At 42.1% G+C, this 20,329-nt stretch overlaps 1 protein-coding gene across 16 annotated transcripts in view; it reads left to right on the top strand.

Annotated features, from left to right (window-relative positions):
* The first annotated feature begins 4,058 nt into the window (after positions 1-4,058).
* The window catches only part of LOC115133394 (RNA-binding motif, single-stranded-interacting protein 1-like), a 33,530-nt gene continuing 17,259 nt past the window's right edge, over positions 4,059-20,329 (top strand). For 4 of the 16 annotated variants that reach the window (XM_029666669.2, XM_065025406.1, XM_029666590.2 and 1 more), the window contains exon 1: positions 16,141-16,514. In XM_029666669.2, coding sequence (XP_029522529.1) covers positions 16,464-16,514 — 51 coding nt within the window. In that variant the 5' untranslated portion in view covers positions 16,141-16,463. Of the gene's footprint in view, positions 4,156-12,043; positions 12,067-12,134; positions 12,280-16,135; positions 16,515-20,329 lie in introns of those variants that run through there. The other 12 variants (XM_029666659.2, XM_029666642.2, XM_029666618.2 and 9 more) reach the window with 9 other exon arrangements.

The following is a 20,329-nucleotide window of genomic DNA, read 5'->3' as shown; positions in this document are numbered from 1 at the left end:
TCCCAATATTACACTTTATATACATCACAGAAGACTCAAATATAACAAAACTGTTTGACATAGAAACACCAGATTTTCACCATTAAAAAAAAGTTGAAGAATTATGAAATTATGAAAAATATGGATAACATTCCACCCATGAGGCCACTGGGTCATTTGCCTGCAGGAAAGGTCTACCTGTAAAAAATATATATATTTCACTTTTATTTAACCAGGTAGGCTAGTTGAGAACAAGTTCTCATTTGCAACTGCGACCTGGCCAAGTTAAAGCATAGCAATTCGACACATACAACAACACAGAGTTACACATGGAATAAACAAACATACAGTCAATAATACAGTAGAAAAGGAAAACAAAAAGTCTATATACAGTGAGTGCAAATGAGGTAAGATAAGGGAGTTAAGGCAATAAATAGGCCATGGTGGTGAAGTAATTACAATATAGCAATTAAACACTGGAATGGTAGACATGCAGAAGATGAATGCGCAAGTAGAGATACTGGGGTGCAAAGGAGCAAGATAAACAAATAAATACAGTATGAGGATGAGGTAGATTGGATAGGCTAATTACAGATGAGCTATGTACAGCTGCTCTGAGCTGCTCTGACAGCTGGTGCTTTAAGCTAGTGAGGGAGGTAGGTGTCTCCTGCTTCAGTGATTTTTGCAGTTCGTTCCAGTCATTGGCAGCAGAGAACTGGAAGGAAAGGCGACCAAAGAAGGAATTGGCTTTGGGGGTGACCAGTGAGATATACCTGCTGGAGCGTGTGCTACGAGTGGGTGCTGCTATAGTGACCAGTGAGCTGAGATAAGACGGGGCTTTACCTAGCAGAGACTTGTAGATAACCTGTAGCCAGTGGGTTTGGTGACGAGTATGAAGCGAGGGCCAACCAACGAGAGTGTACAGCTCTCAGTGGTGGGTAGTGTATTGGGCTTTGGTGACAAAACGGATGGCACTGTGATAGTTAAAAGTTACTTTGAAAAAGAGGTTCCCTACATCCAAACTACTTTGTGATATGTTATCAGATGTAAATCTGAAGTGTCGTAGACTGCAAATTGCAAGGTCACTTTGGGGTCATACAGACGTAGGATCTCAGTCTGAGCCAGTTTGCTAACAGCAGGAAAAGAATCATGCAGCAACAGGAAATGTGAATTACTATGTCAAATTAACAGAATGTATAATTTTGCATATTAAACTTGAAAACAATGTTTCAAGTGAGAATTAGATAGGTCTGTTGCAATATATGATTTTCTTGCAAAAAGTAGTGTGTAGTTCCAGTACTTAGCTACACCTCTATCTACACTAGTTCACTACTTCCCAACACTGTTGAGCACTACACTATAATGTTGATTACGTGCTCTAAGTAAATGTACTACAAGTCCATCTCAACCAGTAGATGTCAGTCATGTAACACGTGTGAATGTGGGCTTCATTCATGTTTCTTCCATCAATCAACACGCCCCCATTGCATTGACCAAAAATGAACAAAAGAGATTTCATGAACATTTCAGGAAAAAAATGCATGTCTGGTCTTAGATATCTAAAGACCATGTGAGAAATTCACCAGAGAAGTGCTTACAGGGACTCCTATATAGGATATAGGACCCACAGTACCGACCACCACAGATCTCCTCCAACCCCTGTTGAACCCCAGAGAGGTTCAGTTTCCATGTTTTCCCCCAATCTGTCATAGTACATTTCATTAACCCCCGAGGAGCACCAGGCCCTTTCAGGGGGGTCATCTAACACCCGTAGCTCAAACAGAGGCACTCTGACCTTCAACCTACTTCCCCAGCCTGCAACAAAATGAAACAGGCTCCCTGTCGTGCTGAAACGCTCACCCTCCATTTGGGGTCTCTGAACTCTCTGTCTGAGGGACGGGAGAAGAAGTGTGTGTGTGTGTGTGTGTGTGTGTGTGTGTGTGTGTGTGTGTGTGTGTGTGTGTGTGTGTGTGTGTGTGTGTCTGTGTGTCTGCCCGCCCGCCCGCCTGTGAACGTGTTTAACTACACTTGTGAGGACAAGAAGTCTCCACGAGAATAGTTAAACAAAGAAAAAGTTGACATTTTGTTAGTCCCCACAAAGAAAAAAAGCTATTTCTAGGAGGTTTAGGGTTAAGGTTAGAATTCAAGGGACAGAGCTGGTCATGAGGGACAGAGCTGGTCCTGGACCAAGGTAAGGTTGCTGTCTCCCTGGGTACATGCGCATCCAACACAGTCCTTAAATGTTGATTTCTCACATAGATGCACACATTCATTCAGGTTATAGACCATGTAACTAGGCCTAGGACCGTGTAGGCTATAGTAGTTATGGGTTTCATGTGTGTGACAGATTGTGCAATTGTTCCAAATCCTCCCTGACTCTCTTGGCTTCGTTTCACAGTGAGCATAATGGGAGTTTTCCAGCAATTGTAAAGGGAGTTTTGCAGGAACATATACTAATAACATCCACATGTGACGTAAAGCTGTCATTTCTATATTTATATTCCATAGTAAACAATAGCTATTGTGATTTTTCAGCCGTAATGAGACGCTGCTTCCCCCCTCAGAGTTGCAGATGAGTCTGTACCCTGAGATTGTATTACTCATACGCCATGACTCACTTATTGTGAAAACACTTTTGTACCAAATAGTATGGCGTAAACATAAGAATTCCTAGTATTAGGCATCAATTTCCTTGTTTGTGTATTTGACTGCCAAGATCTTTGTTTCCATGGTATTATGTTAAATACATTTCTAAGAACAGCAGCCTTGGCTCTAGAAAGGGGAAGAAGGATGAAAGGTATTTTCCTGGTCAAATTTGAACCTTGAACTCAATGCACTCTATGGCAGGAAGTGGCATCCATATAAGGAGCATAAGATGCTTTCCTTTTCCAGTTTTGTTCAATCATGGCTAATGTTTCAAAAGTCTTAAGCGCATTTGAAATTGACTGAGTAAAACAAACAAATTCACAGTCACTTGTTCTTTGCACCAAATTACTCTTTCTATTTGATACATATTCAATCTATGCTTTTCAAAATGCAATATGCACTTTACTTGATGTGATTTTCTTGTCATTTTGTAATGATACCATTTTTTTATCGCTTTGGTGCAATTCTCACAAGTTTGTGGTACATTTCCACAACTCTTAGTAAAAACATCTACACAGATCATCAAAAAGGCAGTTTGTTTCAAAACTCTAGGCACATTTTCAATTGACTGAGTGCAACAACACAAGATCATACAGTCACTTTTTCACCAGACTTAATCAGTGTTTCATATTGCAGTACATTTTCATTTAAAGTCATTGCATTTTACAATGCAATGCTCACAATACTTTTGATATGATTCTCTTCAATTTTGTTAGAATACTTCATCTGACTGCTCTCAATTGATGACCACTTAAACGTTTGGTGAACCTAGAGATTTTACATGTCAACTGGTTTGTCTACTGCAGATTATGAGAACTACATAATGAAAATGTCTGGGAAGTAGAAACATTAAACGTATGATATATATACTATTATGATGATGACTATTCTTATTTGACTTCACAGTAAATATATAAGAAATCGGATAGTGACAAGATCAGATATATGAAACAAATCAAAGTTTATTGGTTGCGTAAACAGATGAGCAGATGTTACAGCGGGTGCCGCGAAATGCTTGTGTTTCTAGCTCCTACAGTGCAGTAATACAATAGCAATACAATGCAATACCAATATACAAATAATCCAGAAAGTCCACAAGAATGAATACATCCCCATACAATATGAAGTTGCTGGGGTCTGACAGGCTTGATGCAAACCAGTGCCTGCTAAACACGGTTTCTTTCCATTATTTAAGTTGTAAAAGATGTCTTCAATGATCACACCTTTAATCACAAAATGATGGAATTATGTGTTACGTTCCCCAGTTTTTGTGTTGTTGGTTCGTATGTGTGTGAATTTCAGGAAATGTCTTCCTGGAATCCTAAAGCAGCTGATTGGTCCGCCCTACCGCTGATTGGAGCTCCGACCACTCCCTCTCGTCAGGGGAAACAGCTGTCTCTTCAATTACCAACTCCTTCTCCAGCTTGATATAAAACAATGTTCCTTCTTCAGGGAGGGGAGCTTCTTTTTATGTCCTATGTTGGTCAGTGAACATTTTGTTGATATTATTTTGCAGCTGCTCCTTCAGAGGTATGTGTATACCAATAGGACTTGGTGTTTTCTGGTTATTGAAATTGTTCACTTAAAGTATTGGTAAATTATTCTGTTTCAGTTGTTCCCAGGGGGGGGAAGGGGAACGCACGTTGGGAGTGTTTTGGCAAGAGGCCTGCGGGCGTATCTAATCCGTAGTATTGAATCTGTCTATGCACACTAGGTTAAACCTGGGTTGATCACCACCCTGTATTTTGGTTAGTGCTTAAGGTAAGGTAGGAGAGGGGACTCTTTAATTTGTACGTTCTTTGGTTCCGTCCAGCCCCTTTTCTACACATTACCATGTTAAGGAATAATAAATTCCCTGTAAACTGTATTTTTCTTTGCCTCCGTCCTTCCCCGCACCTACGATCCCCTACTTTTTCACTCCATGGGGAGTTGAGATGTAGCGGGGTATTGCGTTCCCTCATCTAAGAGGCGTACATAACATGGAATTCAATACTACGTTTCGACTACTTCAATAAACATATAAGTGAATTTGTCCCAATAATTTTTGGTCCCCTAAAATGGGGGGAGAACTATAAAGTGGCGTAATTTCTAAACCGTTCACCCGATATGGATGGAAATACCCTCAAATTAAACTGACAGTCTGCACTTCAACGTCATAGCTCATTGTATATAGTTTGATAACTGCTGAACACTGTACATTTCTATATTTTTACATAAACTGATGTCAAATTGATACATTTGTTGTTGGAAGGTGAAACCAAATCATGTGTGGACGTGTCTGTAAATACTACATTGTCCTCCATCAGCCAGTCTGCTTCAATTGGACAAAGTGGAACGAGTCGTTCTCATGTGCTGCCATTTTGGAATTCTAGTGTAGTATCCAAATGCACTGCTGAAATGCCTGGGTTGTGTATATAACCACATTCCACTCATTATCTGCATTTCCTTGATACACTGTTAGCTGATGAATTTTGTCAAGCAGAGAGGCAGGCGATACTGTATCAGTTGACGAGTCACGTCGAAAAGGTGATCTTGTACATTGTTACATGGGGCACAACACCGAGCTACGTTTGTTTTCAGTAGCCAACCGCTTTACAGTAACTCTGATTTGTCCTACGTATTGTATAAGGATAATGAAAACGTAAGACTGGATACAAACGTGTATATCAAGTTATAGTCAAGTACTGTAGGGGAAATGATATTTACCATCTACTATCCTTTCTATTCAGCACTTCAGAAAGAACAGTTTTCAAGTCTGTATCTTGTATTTTTTTGCTATTGGATTAAGTGGTAGTTAAAATGACCAAATGGTGAGCCTATCATCTGTCTTGGTGACTACACAAAATATGCTGATGGTATTTCACAGAACATGTTGCATGGATGACTCGGGGGGTGAAAGATGTGTGAAACCACAATGAATGCTCAAAGGTTCTGAATGTAAAATAAGGGCCATTACAAGTTATCAGTTTAGAGTTTTGACTCACGAAACACAAATGCTTTGTTTGTAAATGATGTCTGGGTGTTGGAGTGTGCCTCTGGCTATCTTTAAAAAAAATCAATGTGGTGCCATCTGGTTTGCTTGAAATGAGGGATTTGAAATTATTTATACTTTTGATACTTATTGTACACTGCTCAAAAAAATAAAGGGAACACTTAAACAACACAATGTAACTCCCAAGTCAATCACACTTCTGTGAAATCAAACTGTCCACTTAGGAAGCAACACTGACAAATTTCACATGCTGTTGTGCAAATGGAATAGACAACAGGTGGAAATTATAGGCAATTAGCAAGACACCCCCCAAAAAGGAGTGGTTCTGCAGGTGGTGACCACAGACCACTTCTCAGTTCCTATGCTTCCTGGCTGATGTTTTGGTCACTTTTGAATGCTGGCGGTGCTTTCACTCTAGTGGTAGCATGAGACGGAGTCTACAACCCACATAAGTGGCTCAGGTAGTGCAGCTCATCCAGGGTGGAACATCAATGCGAGCAGGAAGGTTTGCTGTGTCTGTCAGCGTAGTGCCCAGAGTATGGAGGCGCTACCAGGAGACAGGCCAGTACATCAGGAGACGTGGAGGAGGCCGTAGGAGGACCGCTACCTCCGCCTTTGCAAGGAGGAGCACTGCCAGAGCCCTGCAAAATGACCTCCAGCAGGCCACAAATGTGCATGTCTGCTCAAACGGTCAGAAACAGACTCTATGAGGGTGGTATGAGGGCCCGACATCCACAGGTGGGGGTGGTGCTTACAGCCCAACACTGTGCAGGACGTTTGGCATTTGCCAGAGAACACCAAGATTGGCAAATTCGCCACTGGCGCCCTGTGCTCTTCACAGATGAAAGCAGGTTCACACTGAGCACGTGACAGAGTCTGGAGACGCCGTGGAGAACGCTCTGCTGCCTGCAACATCCTCCAGCATGACCGGTTTGGCGGTGGGTCAGTCATGGTATGGGGTGGCATTTCTTTGGGGGGCCGCACAGCCCTCCATGTGCTCGCCAGAGGTAGCCTGACTGCCATTAGGTACCGAGATGAGATCCTCAGACCCCTTGTGAGACCATATGCTGGTGTGGTTGGCCCTGGGTTCCTCCTAATGCAAGACCATGCTAGACCTCATGTGGCTGGAGTGTGTCAGCAGTTCCTGCAAGAGGAAGGCATTGATGCTATGGACTGGCCCGCCCGTTCCCCAGACCTGAATCCAATTGAGCACATCTGGGACATCATGACTCGCTCCATCCACCAACGCCACGTTGCACCACAGACTGTCCAGGAGTTGGCGGATGCTTTAGTCCAGGTCTGGGAGGAGATCCCTCAGGAGACCATCCGCCACCTCATCAGGAGCATGCCCAGGCGTTGTAGGGAGGTCATACAGGCACGTGGAGGCCACACACACTACTGAGCCTCATTTTGACTTGTTTTAAGGACATTACATCAAAGTTGGATCAGCCTGTAGTGTGGTTTTCCACTTTCATTTTGAGTTTGACTCCAAATCCAGACTTCCATGGGTTGATACATTTGATTTCCATTGATCATTTTTGTGTGATTTTTGTTGTCAGCACATTCAACTACGTAAAGAAAAAAGTATTTAATAAGAATATTTCATTCATTCAGATCTAGGATGTGTTATTTTAGTGTTCCCTTTATTTTTTTGAGCAGTGTATATTTGAGCAATTACATTTACTTTTGATACTTAAGTATATTTAAAACCAAATACTTTTACTCAAGTAGTATTTTACTGGGTGACTTTTACTTTTTTGAGTCATTTTCTATTAACGTATCTTTACTTTTACTCAAGTATGACAATTGGGTACTTTTTACACCACTATATACAACTTACTGTACATCAGAAAAATGTGTCAGTGATTGAAAGAAACAGAAACTGGATGGCTTACAACACAGTATTCTGCACCACAGTGTGGGTATGTGGTTAAGTTTAATTTATTAGGATCCCCATTAGCTACTGCACATGCAGCAGCTACACTTCCTGGGGTCCACATAAAACCTACAAATACATGGCAAAGTACAGAAATAAGAGTTATACACTGAGTATACAAAATAATTAGGACCGCCTGCTCTTTCCATGACAAACTGACCAGGTGAAAGCTATGATCCCTTATTGATGTCACTTGTTAAATCCACTTAAATCACTATAGATAAAGGGGAGAAGAGGGGTTAAAGAAGGATTTTTAAGCCATGAGACGATTGAGACATGGATTGTGTATATATGCTATTCAGAGGGTGAATGGATAAGACAAAATGGTAAGTGCCTTTGAACCGCGTATGGTAGTAGGTGCCATGCTCACCGTTTTGTGTCAAGAACTACAACACTGGGTTTTTCCTCGCTCAACAGTTTCCCGTGTATAAGTGGTCCAGCACCCAAAGCACATCCAGCCAACTTAACACAACTGAGAAGCATTGGAGTCAACCATGGGCCAGCATCCCGGTGGAAAGCTTTCGATAAATCAAATCAAATGTTATTTGTCACATACACATGGTTAGCAGATGTTAATGCGAGTGTAGCGAAATGCTTGTGCTTCTAGTTCTGACCATGCAGTAATATCTAACAATTTCACAACTACCTTATACACACAAGTGTAAAGGAATGAATAAGAATATGTATATAAAAATATATATGGATGAGAGATGGCCGAACGGCATAGGCAAGATGCAGTAGATGGTATAGAGTCCAGTATATACATATGAGATGAGTAGTGTATGTAAACATTAAAAAAGTGGCATAGTTTAAAGTAACTGGTTTTATTACATCCAATTTTTAATTATTAAAGTGGCTAGAGACTGAGTCAGTATTTTGGCAGCAGTCAATGTTAGTGATGGCTGTTTAACAGTCTGATGGTCTTGACATAGAAGCCTTTTTTCAGTCTCTCGATCCCTGCTTTGATGCACCTGTACTGACCTCGCCTTCTGGATGATAGCGGGGTGAACAGGCAGTGGCTCGGGTGGTTGTTGTCCTTGATGATCTTTTTGGCCTTCCTGTGACATCGGGTGGTGTGGGTGTCCTGGAGAGCAGGTAGTTTGCCCCCGGTGATGTGTTGTGCAGACCTCCCTACCCTCTGGAGAGCCTTACGGTTGTGGGCAGAGCAGTTGCCATACCAGGCGGTGATACAGCCTGACAGGATGCTCTCGATTGTGGATCTGTAAAAGTTTCAGTGTTTTTGGTGACAAGTCAAATTTCTTCAGCCTCCTGAGGTTGAAGAGGCGCTGTTGCGACTTCTTCACCATGCTGTCTGTGTGGGTGGACCATTTCAGTTTGTCCGTGATGTGTACGCAGAGGAACTTAAAACTTTCCACCTTCTCCACTACTGTCCCGTCAACGTAGATAGGGGGGTGCTCCCTCTGCTGTTTCCTGAAGTCCATCATCTCCTTTGTTTTGTTGACGTTGAGTGTGAGGTTATTTTCCTGACATCACACTCCGAAGGCCCTCACCTCCTCCCTGTAGGCTATCTCGTCGTTGTTGGTAATCAAGCCCACCACTGTAGTGTCGTCTGCAAACTTGATGATTGAGTTGGAGGCGTGCATGGCCACGCAGTCATGGGTGAACAGGGAGTACAGGAGAGGGCTGATAATGCACCCTTGTGGGGCCCCAGTGTTGAGAATCAGGGCGGTGGAGATGTTGTTTCCTACCCTCACCACCTGGGGGCGGCCTGTCAGGAAGTCCAGGACCCAGTTGCACAGGGCGGGGTCAAGACCCAGGGTCTCGAGCTTAATGACGAGTTTGGAGGGTACTATGGTCTTAAATGCTGAGCTGTATTCGATGAACAGCATTCTTACATAGGTAGTCCTCTTGTCCAGATGGGTTAGGGCAGTGTGCATTGTGATTGCGTCATCTGTGGACCTATTGGGGCGGTAAGCAAATTGGAGTGGGTCTAGGGTGTCAGGTAGGGTGGAGGTGATATGATCCTTGACAAGTCTCTCAAAGCACTTCATGATGACGGAGGTGAGTGCTACGGGGCGAAAGTCATTTAGCTCAGTTACCTTAGCTTTCTTGGGAACTGGAACAATGGTGGCCCTCTTGAAGCATGTGGGAACAGCAGACTGGGATAAGGATTGATTGAATATGTCCGTAAACACCAGCCAGCTGGTCTGTGCATGCTCTGAGGATGTGGCTAGGGATGCCGTCTGGGCCGGCAGCCGTGCGAGGGTTAACACGTTTAAATGCTTTACTCACGTTGGCTGCGGTGAAGGAGAGGCCACAGGTTTTGGTATTGTCCTCAAAGCGAGCAAAATTGTCCTCTAAACGAGCAAAGAAGTTGTTTAGTTTGTCTGGGAGCAGGACATCGTGGTCCGCGACGGGGCTGGTTTTTCTTTTGTAGTCCGTGATTGACTGTAGACCCTGCCACATACCTCTCGTGTCTGAGCCATTGAATTGCGACTCTACTTTGTCTCTATACTGACGCTTAGCTTGTTTGATTGCCTTGCGGAGGGAATAGCTACACTGTTTGTATTCGGTCATGTTTCTGGTCACCTTGCCATGATTAAAAGCAGTGGTTCGCACTTTCAGTTTTGCACGAATGCTGCCATCAATCCACAGTTTCTGGTTGGGGAAGGTTTTAATAGTCGCTGTGGGTACAACATCACCGATGCACTTGCTAATAAACTCGCTCACCGAGTCAGCGTATTCATCAATGTTATTGTCCGACGCAATGCGGAACATATCCCAGTCCACATGATCGAAGCAATCTTGAAGCCGTGACATGGCTCTATACATAACTGAGTAACCTCTGGCAAAGCATTCCACCATGACATGGCTCTATACATAACTGCGTAACCTCTGGTGACAGAGCATTCCACCGTGACATGGCTCTATACATAACTGAGTAACCTCTGGTGACAGATCATTCCACCGTGACATGGCTCTATACATAACTGAGTAACCTCTGGTGGCAAAGCATTCCACCGTGACATGGCTCTATACATAACTGAGTAACCTCTGGTGGCAAAGCATTCCACCGTGACATGGCTCTATACATAACTGAGTAACCTCTGGTGGCAAAGCATTCCACCGTGACATGGCTCTATACATAACTGAGTAACCTCTGGTGGCAAAGCATTCCACCGTGACATGGCTCTATACATAACTGAGTAACCTCTGGTGGCAAAGCATTCCACCATGACATGACTCTATTCATAACTGAGTGACGTATTAAATCTGCTTTTGGTTTGGGTACAGTGAAGAGACCCATAGTGGCATGTCTGGTGGGGTATGTCTGTTTGAAGTGTATGCAAATAGACTATACAATAGACTATACATTTTCTTGAGCAGGATAAAAGAAAAGTAGACAATTTCTCCTCAACCCTCAACCACGAAAGACGATCAGGCATGTTGTTGATGTGTGGGGGTGCCTGTGTGTGTGTGTGTGTGCGTACGTGGATGTCTGTGTGGGATTTTCCAAGCATTTCTCAGCATTCCATTTGAAGGGCTCACAACCACAGAACTGAGTCAGTGCAGTCCCATATCCTACCCGATAGACTGTGAAGCCTAAAATCCCTACGTACTGTAGAACATCGATGCCATGGCACTACTTCTTCATACATGGGTCAGTGAATTAATGAGATTGATAGATGAATAGTTGGCAAACGATCAATATGTGCACTTAAATGGCCTGTAGATATTTCAATATCTCTTGCTATACCTGAGAGCAATGTAACATTCAACCTCAAAAGAGCTGTTGACGGATAGCCATTTTTGTTAACTACCAATAAATAAGCATGATTTAACTACTAAGTATAAAAACAGACTTATTTTTCATTGTGGCAGCCGTAGATTACACTTTAACCAGATGGGATTGAACCTTTCACTTGCTTGGACACATTAGTAGAGGCTGCTTTGTAACCTGATCTGACTGTGAAACCCTAACACAGGCTGCAGAGGAAACGAGGAGGAAATCTGATGCCGTAAGAGACTCTGAGTAGCTCTGTCCTAAATGGATTTGGGCCGGGCTGGCTGCTATAGTCCTCCTAAAGGAGAAACACACAGACCAACACAATCTGTAGTCTATATGGATGGTAATAAAGACACGTTGAAGAATAACAGACATTTGTATATACCACTGATGCATTTCAAACTTTGTTACATGGGCTATGTCTGTTCAGTGTTCAATTGCATAGTTCAGTGCTACAACAATGACACATTCTTCTGTTATTCATTTTCATATTCATTTTTAATGGTTTAAAGACGGCTGACCCTCGTGCTGAGATAAATTGAGTTAAATCTATTTATTTCCTCCTACTGACGTTTGTTCCCTGACCACACTATCATATTTTAGTTTCTCTTAAGAGGTCCTCGAGTTTGTTGCATGGACTGGTCTGTTCCCTTTGTCCTGTGACAAACGTCTCGGTAAAAAGCTCTGATACTATGAATAAAATGCTCCGTTGTCTCTGGTAGGTCTCCAACCGGATGTGGCGTTTCCTTAGCTGTGTTCTCTGAGGTGAGTGTTGTGTAATAGCCCGGTCCTCTATGGTATGTGAGTAATGCAAACTCCCCTATTTCCTGCAGCTGGAATGCTGGCTATGCCAGACGCCAGACCCACCACCGTCTCCACACCCCACCAGGCCCCCAGCCCACCCAGACCTGCCTACACACCATGATCATACACACCAGATGTAGCAGTGGGTAAACCCAGAGTGTCGTGGGTAAATAGGTAGGTAAATCCTTGTGCAAAAACACTTCTCTGACTTAATATGTGGGTTAACGTAATTCACCAAATTAAAAGGTGGTGGTTTACTTCCGTTGACTTGAGCATAGCCCCCCCCCCCCCCCTCCTCCTCTAAATCACCGATTCACAGCCCCAGATCAATGGCCAAAAGCCAGCAAAGCCCTTCTCAAACAGAAAACGGGGTAAGTGAATGTGCGTTCTCGTGTTGCTTTGAAGTAACCTTCTCCTTTTGTATGTTCCTAATACTGTAATAACATTGTAAGAACACATATGCATGGACTTAGTTGCAGTATCGTTAGGTAAGTCTAGTGGGAACTGGGAAGTCAGAACATGGGGAAGAGAGTTTGCTTTGCTTTGCTGAATGCGGAATGGACAGACCAAATATACAGATCACATTTCAGAGATCCTGGGCCAACTATCTCAGGAATTATAATTGGCAACAAAAACAAGATTGGAAGGAAGTTCTTTCTCGATACATCCAAAATAATTCTGACTAGGAATATGGATCGGAGATGGTTTGATTTAAAAAAATATTAAGAGTTATGGAACATAGTTGAACTCCTTCTCCCCTCTCCCTGATGAACAATGACTAACTGCTTGCCCTACAGTACAGAAACATAATTTACTTTAAATTAACTAAATTGAAGTGACTCAGGTTAACTTAGTGAATTGAATTTAGCTGCTGAGACCTAGAAGAGAGAACATAATGTGCCAATCAGAATTCTATTCACACCAAAAAGGCGGAGGTTTAAAGAACTACTACTGTTGTGTAGTGGGGATTTACATTGGATACTACGTACGTTCTAAATTGTATGTTCTATCAGAATCTTTCACTATGCCGGCTCTATTGTGGATCCAGTATTCTGGTACAAGGAAAGTTGCTACCAACACAAAGTAGGAAACACAGACTGAGTGAGTGGCTGGTTCCTATCAGAAGACAGCTGCTAATGAAATCCAAGAGGCACATGATACTGTTGTTGTTATGTTTGAGGGGGTGGACTAGGAAAGGAGGGGGGTTTCCACTGGTAGGGCCTTACAAGGTCAACTGTACATGTACAGCCCATGAATAACACACACACATATATACAGTATATATATTTACCAAAACATATATGGGGGATTGAAAATGATGCAGACAATTACATTGATAGAAGCCACAATCTGCAAGAGTGAAGCTGAGTGTTTTATTATATATATATATATACCTCACCTGTCAGGTGGATGGATTATCTGAGGTTATTGTCCTATTGAAAGGTGAATTCACCGCCCAGTGTCTGGTGGAAAACAGACTGAACCAGGTTTTCCTCTAGGATTTTGCCTGTGTTTTGCTGCATTCCGTTTCTTTTTTATCCTGAAAACTCCCCAGTCCTTAACGATTACAAGCATACCCATAGCATGATGCAGCCAACACTATGCTTGAAAATATGGAGTGGTACTCCGTAATGTGTTGTATTGGATTTGCCCCAAACATAACACTTTGTATTCAGGACAAAAAGCTAATTGCTTTGCCACATTTTTTGCAGTATGACTTTAGTGCCTTGTTGCAAACAGAATGCATGTTTTGGAATATTTATATTCTGTACCGGCTTCCTTCTTTTCACTCTGTCAATTAGGTTAGTATTGTGGAGTATCTACAATGTTGTTGATCCATCAGTTTTCTCCTATCACAGCCATTAATTAAACTCTGTAACTGTTTTTAAAGTCCCCATTGGCCTCATGGTGAAAACTCTGAGCGATTTCCTTTCTCTCCGGCAACTGAGTTAGGATGGACACATTTATCTTTGTAGTGACTGGGTGTATTGATACACCATCCAAAGTGTAATTAATAACTTCATCATGCTCAAAGGGATATTCATTGTCTGCTATTCTTTTTTTTACCCATCTCCCTGGTCTTTGTGGTTAAATCTGTTTGAAATGCACTGCTCGACTGAGGGACCTTACAGATGATTGTATTTGTGGGGTACACCGACAAGGTAGTCAATCACAAATCATGTTAAACTCTATTACTGAACACAGAGTGAGTCCATGAACTGAACTACAATTGATTATGTTACTTGTTAAGCAAATGTTTAGTCCTGAACTTATTTAGGCTTGCCATAACAAAGGGGTTGAATACTTATTGCAGCATTTCCCAAACTCAGTCTTCGGGACCCCAAGGACTGCACGTTTAGTTTTTGCCCTAACACTACACAACTGACTCAAATGATCAAAGCTTGATGATTAGTTGATTATTTGAATCATCTGTGTAGTGCTAGGGAGAAAAAAAAAAAAAACGTGCACCCCTTGGGGTCCCGAGAACTGAGTTTGGGAATCCCTGACATATTGACTGAAGACATTTCAGCTTTTCGTTTTGAATTAATTTGTCATAATTTCAAAAAATATAATTCCACTTTGCCATTATGGGGTATTGTGTGTAGGACAGTGACACAAAACTCTCTATTTAATCCATTTTAAATTCAGCCTGTAACACAACAAAATGTGGAAAAAGTAAGGCAATGTATATGTGTGTATATATATATACTGTATATACACATTTTAACATACATGAATAGGACTGTCCACAACAAAAGACCACTGAATGGTACAGATATTTTTGTAAATTCAAAGATGCAGTGGTGTAAAGTAACTGTAGTAACGTTGAAGTACTACTTACATAGTGTTTGAGTGGTATCTGTTCTTTCCTATATTTTGGACAACTTTTACATTTACTGCACTTCATTCCTAAGGATCATATGTACTTTTTCCTCACTTACATTTTCCCTGAGTCGTTACATTTCAGATGCTTAAGAAGGACAAGGAAAATTGTCCAATTCAAGCACTCATCAAGAGAACACATGGTCATCCCTACTGCCTCTAATCTGGTGGACTCACTAAACAAATACTTTTTTGTAAATTATGCCTGAGTGTTGGAGTGTGCCCCTGGCTATCTGTAAATACATTTTAAAAAATACAAGAAAATCGTGCTTTCTGATTTATAGCGTTTACTTTTAGTTTGATACTTAAGTATATTTAAAACCAGATACTTTTAACATTTACTCAAGTAGTATTTTACTGGCTGACTTACAGTACTCTATTAAGGTACTGTAACTTTACTTTTACTCAAGTATGACAATTGGGTATTTTTTCCTCCACTGCAAAAGACGCTTATTCTTGATAAATATCAGGTGCATTCGTAATGGTTTCCTCTACTTAATCATTCAAGATGGTCTGAGCGCAGTGAGATCTGAGGTGGATATACCCTCCCATTACAGATTGAACTTTTAGAGTGCACTTTTTAATTGATCATAGATCAGTCTATATTTAGTTTCTACTCCCACCGTCTTTAGGTCTACATCGTCACAGGAGCTGGAGGAAACAGCCTACAATAGATCACTATATCTAACCAATATCCTTCCGATCTTTGTCCCTGTTTAAAAACAACATAGACACGGCCTTGTCTTAACTATTCATGTTGGTGAGCCACAACATGATACAGTATTTAGCTTATCTAACAGAACCGCCTATCCTTTACATCCTGACCTGTCAATTCTCATTTCTCGCTTTAACCATTGGGCTCCGGGAGGGGGAGGGAGGGGATGGGGGAGGGGGTAAAGAATGTATGGTATGTGTGGGCGTCAACAAGACGCAGTGTATGGGGAACGACAAATTGAAACAATGTATTAATTTGCGTATTACATGTATCTTTCGTGGTAGTGACTGGTTATCTGTTGATTGTCAAACAGTGAAACGTGTTCTGTATTCAGAATAGTAATACTAACCGTACTCAATAGCAAGGTCATTTGATTATATCTTGAAACATACCTCTAGTGTATGCGCAATGGTTTGGTCTGTGGAAGGCGGGACTCAGGAGCGGTCAGCAGGACGTCGTAGATCAATGAACTGAACTGAGTTTTCTGCCTGGGTTGGACGACACTTTGTTGGGATTAAACCCTACAACATACGCAGTGTAGCCTATGTCAGGTAGCCTACAGATGTGACAACGCGACAAGGACATTTGAATCAGGATCGAAAACGGAAATACCGGAGTTTATTTCTAACCCGGTCGATATGCGGATTTTGTCCAAATAAACCCACTGGATTCTAATAAACGGGTCTGCATGTAGCTTCATTTTTTGGGAGTAAAACAAGCTTATTTTTTATCTCGGAATAACTGGAATAGGCTATCCAGGATGATCTTTGCAAACACTGCCAACCCGTTGAAGAGCACATATCGGAAGCAGGTAGGCCAAAAAAAGCCCTGGCTGGGATGGTCCAAAACGGTTCCATAAGTCCCTTGAACGCATCCAATTCGAGTGCGCGTACGGCCCACTGTCTTATCACCTCAGTTAACACGGTCACTAGAAGCGACAGTCGTTATTATAATGTTATAGCACCGCTCACCGACAGTCAGGTTGCAAAGTCATGTAGTGTGACTGTCAGTAGCGCGCTACACTACATTTTGGTCAAGTCTGTTCCGTGCATTAGTGTCCATTTTATATTATCGGCTTTGTCCTTGAATTAGCATTACAGGATAGCCTATCTAGCAGCTTTTATTGTATTAGGCCCTAATGGCTTATAACAACCATCATCCAAATAGATATAGGATTTTTTTAAATTACCTTCAGATACGCATTGAATTGCTCATTCAGAAGGTAACTGATGAAGGGGTAGGCCTATATGATTTATGATAGAATTACGCACTCTTTTACTGGAGGACAGAGGGAGAGAGAGAGCCTCCATATGGTCCATGTAACCCAGGTTTAGATGCTGAACATTTGTTATGCCTACTGCTATAATAACATTGCTATAATGTTCACAAGAATAATCACCTATACCTTGAACATACACCGTTTTGTTTCCCCTTGCTTTTCAAATGTAGAGATATTCTATCTCTACATCCCCAAGTCTTTGGAGGAGAAATACATTATTTCTTCAGCATGTTTTTAATGAAAATAGGCCACACAAATGTATGGCATTTGAATTGTCGTTCATATGTCCCATTTGTTAGAGTCCTTGTAGGATTGAATAGAATAGGACTGGAATAAAACGGAATAATATACAATAGTTGTGATGATGCAGACAGAAGCCATGTAGTCCTAGTACATCTTCTATTCCTTGTCGGTATTGTTAGAATAGAACAGGTTCTGTGTAGGCCGACTAGTGATACAGTAGGCCCTGCTCCACCACCTGAGTTAGTTCGGCCCAGTAGGCCTTCTAGTGAGCGGCGTGCTCAGCTTCTGCCTAATGTGGGTCAGTGTGCTGGAGTGAACATGGGTGTTCATGCATCTATAATGAGCCGTTTCAGGTGTCGCTACACATTTTGTATTGATTTGATGTATCCAACCTTTATTTAACTAGGCAAATCAGCAATGCAGTGATTCTATAGCACTACTCTGTTGTAGTTCACCACTGATTCAGCCATCTAGTCCACAAGATGGAGGTGATTGCGATTTGTAGCTATATCCGCCCTGAATGATTCCAATAGGCCTAATAATCAGGTAGTCATCTAAATGAGTTGGTACTTCAGTCCTTCTTTACCACTCCACACTGAAGTTCACCACTGATTCCAACCTGGACTCAGGGGTAGAGGTAACATAGTAAATGTAAATCCGGGACACTCCAGGGACACTCCAATTAGTACGATATGGTATGTTTTAATTTGTGGATGTCCATCCATTTCGTATGATATTTTACGAATTGCAATTCATATGATATGTTCCGAATATCCAAAACTTATGCAAAGTTACGAATCCCAACTTGTTGTGGCTTACGTTAGCTAGGTGGCTAATGTTAGCTAGGCTAGGAGTTAAGGTTAGGGGTTAGGTTAAACGGTTAAGGTTAAGGGAAGGGTTAGCTAACATCCTAAGTAGTTGCTAATTAGCTAAAATGCTAAAGTTGTCCGTGATGAAATTCGAACACGCAACCTTTGGGTTGCTAGACGTTTGCATTATTCGCCCGTTGCAGAAATCGTTGTGCCATTTCCTTGTTGCTTAAACTCTAATTGGGGCGGCAGGTAGCCTAGTGGTTAGAGCGTTGGACTAGTAACCAAAAAGTTGCAAGATCGAATCCCTGAGCTGACAAGGTAAATATCTGTCGTTCTGCCTCTGAACAAGGCAGTTAACCCACTGTTCCTAGGCCGTCATTGAAAATAAGAATTTGTTCTTAACTGACTTGCCTAGTTAAATAAAGGTAAAATAAAAAATAGTTAGCCTAAATAGTCCAGGTGGCAATTTGATTAATTGTTCAGCAGTCTTATGGCTTGGTAGAAGCTGTTAAGGAGCCTTTTGGACCTAGACTTGGCGCTCCGGTACCGCTTGCTTGCTGTGCGGTAGCAGACCGTCACCCAAAGTCTATGACTTGGGTGACTGGAATCTTTGACACCATCTAGTATATAGGTCCTGGATGGCAGGAAGCTTGGACCCAGTGATGTACTATGTTACGTCTAGTCTATGAGACTGGGCTGCTGATTCAACCATCTAGTCCACAAGATGTAGGTGATGGCGTGTAGATCCTGTCGATAGGCTTAGTATATCTCCACCCGTAACGATATCCATAGACATAATCATCTGGTGGTTATCTGAATTAGTTATGCAATGGTTCTTCATTCTTTGCTTCGTCAGTGATTCTAGTCCACAAAGATGGAGGTGATTATGTGTGCATTCTGTGGGTAGATTTGGATATCTCCATCCTAAACAATATCAGTATTCCTAGCCCTAATTCAATTTGGTGGCCATCTTAATGTAATTTAGCTCAATCACCATTTTGTTTTTGGTAAATATGCATTCAAATGGTGGAAGGCAGAACATGTTTCTTCTTAGTTCACAGTTGAATCGGACTGCTGCATGCCATTCTAGATTTTTCTAGAGTGGCTTCTGCAGGGTTGGAGCTATTTTAATGAGTAAGAGGAAGGAAATGCCTTGCAGAGGAGGGCTCTGGTTTGCCTCAGAGAATGTGTGGTAGGTTCCCACTGACACACCAGACTGTAGTACTAGGAAGGAACCGTGATGGAAGGAGTGTAGACAGCACCCCACGCAAGAATGTCACCAGGGAAATAGCCTAGTGGCAGGACGCCTCGCGGGTAGAGCATTGGGCCAGTAACAGAGGTTGCTAGTTTGAATCCCTGACCAGAAAATGTGACACGTCTGTTATTGTTTCCTTGAGCAAGGCATTTAACCTTAATTGCTGTGAGTAATGGGGGAGTTGGGATATGCAAAAAACTCATTTCCAATTCACACATATAAGGACAAATATAAGCACCTATTATTATTATTATTATTATTATTATTATAGCCTATAGTGCATTCCGCAATGCATAGAACCAGGGTGAGGAGTTGTTCCTGACCATGTGACGAGGAACAACTCCTACCCCTATTCATCTCATTATATTTCACTGCCGACATTCTGGAGCTTGGTGAAATGGAATGACTCCATGCTAGAAAACTCTAGAAAGAACGGTAGTGCTGAATGTCTGCAGGGTTGGAGCTATCATGGGACCCATGTCGTCCAAAAAAAGCTAGACTTTTAACTCATCTGTCCGTAGGACATTCTTCCAGAGCGTCTTGATGGTCATCCAGGTGCTTTTTGGCAAACTTGAATCAACTTTTTGGACGAGATGGGTCCCATTTATGTCTGGTGAAAACCAAACACTGCATTCCACAGTAAGAACCGTATACCAATGGTCAAGCATGGTGGTTGTCGTGTGATGCTTTGGGGATGCTTTGCTGCCTCAGGACCTGGACGACTTGCCTTAATAGAAGGAACCATGAATTCTTCTCTGTATCAGAGAATTCCACAGGAGAATGTCAGGCCATCCATCTGTGAGCTGAAGTGCAGCTGGGTCATGCAGCAAGATGATGATACAAAACACACAATCAAGTCTACATGAAAATGGTTAAAAAGCAACACATTTGATGTTTTGGAATGGCCAAGTCAAAGTCCAGACCTGATCCCAATTGAGATGTTGTGGCAGGACTTGAAACAAGCAGTTCAGGCTTGAAAACCCACATATCCTTGACTTAAAGCAGTTCTGCATGCAAGAGTGGGACAAAATTCCTCC

Source organism: Oncorhynchus nerka, linkage group LG2 (assembly GCF_034236695.1).
Source record: "Oncorhynchus nerka isolate Pitt River linkage group LG2, Oner_Uvic_2.0, whole genome shotgun sequence".
NCBI classification, from domain to species: Eukaryota; Metazoa; Chordata; class Actinopteri; order Salmoniformes; family Salmonidae; genus Oncorhynchus; species Oncorhynchus nerka.
Note: the sequence above shows the minus strand (reverse complement) of the source record. Positions and strands in the feature narration are given on the sequence as shown.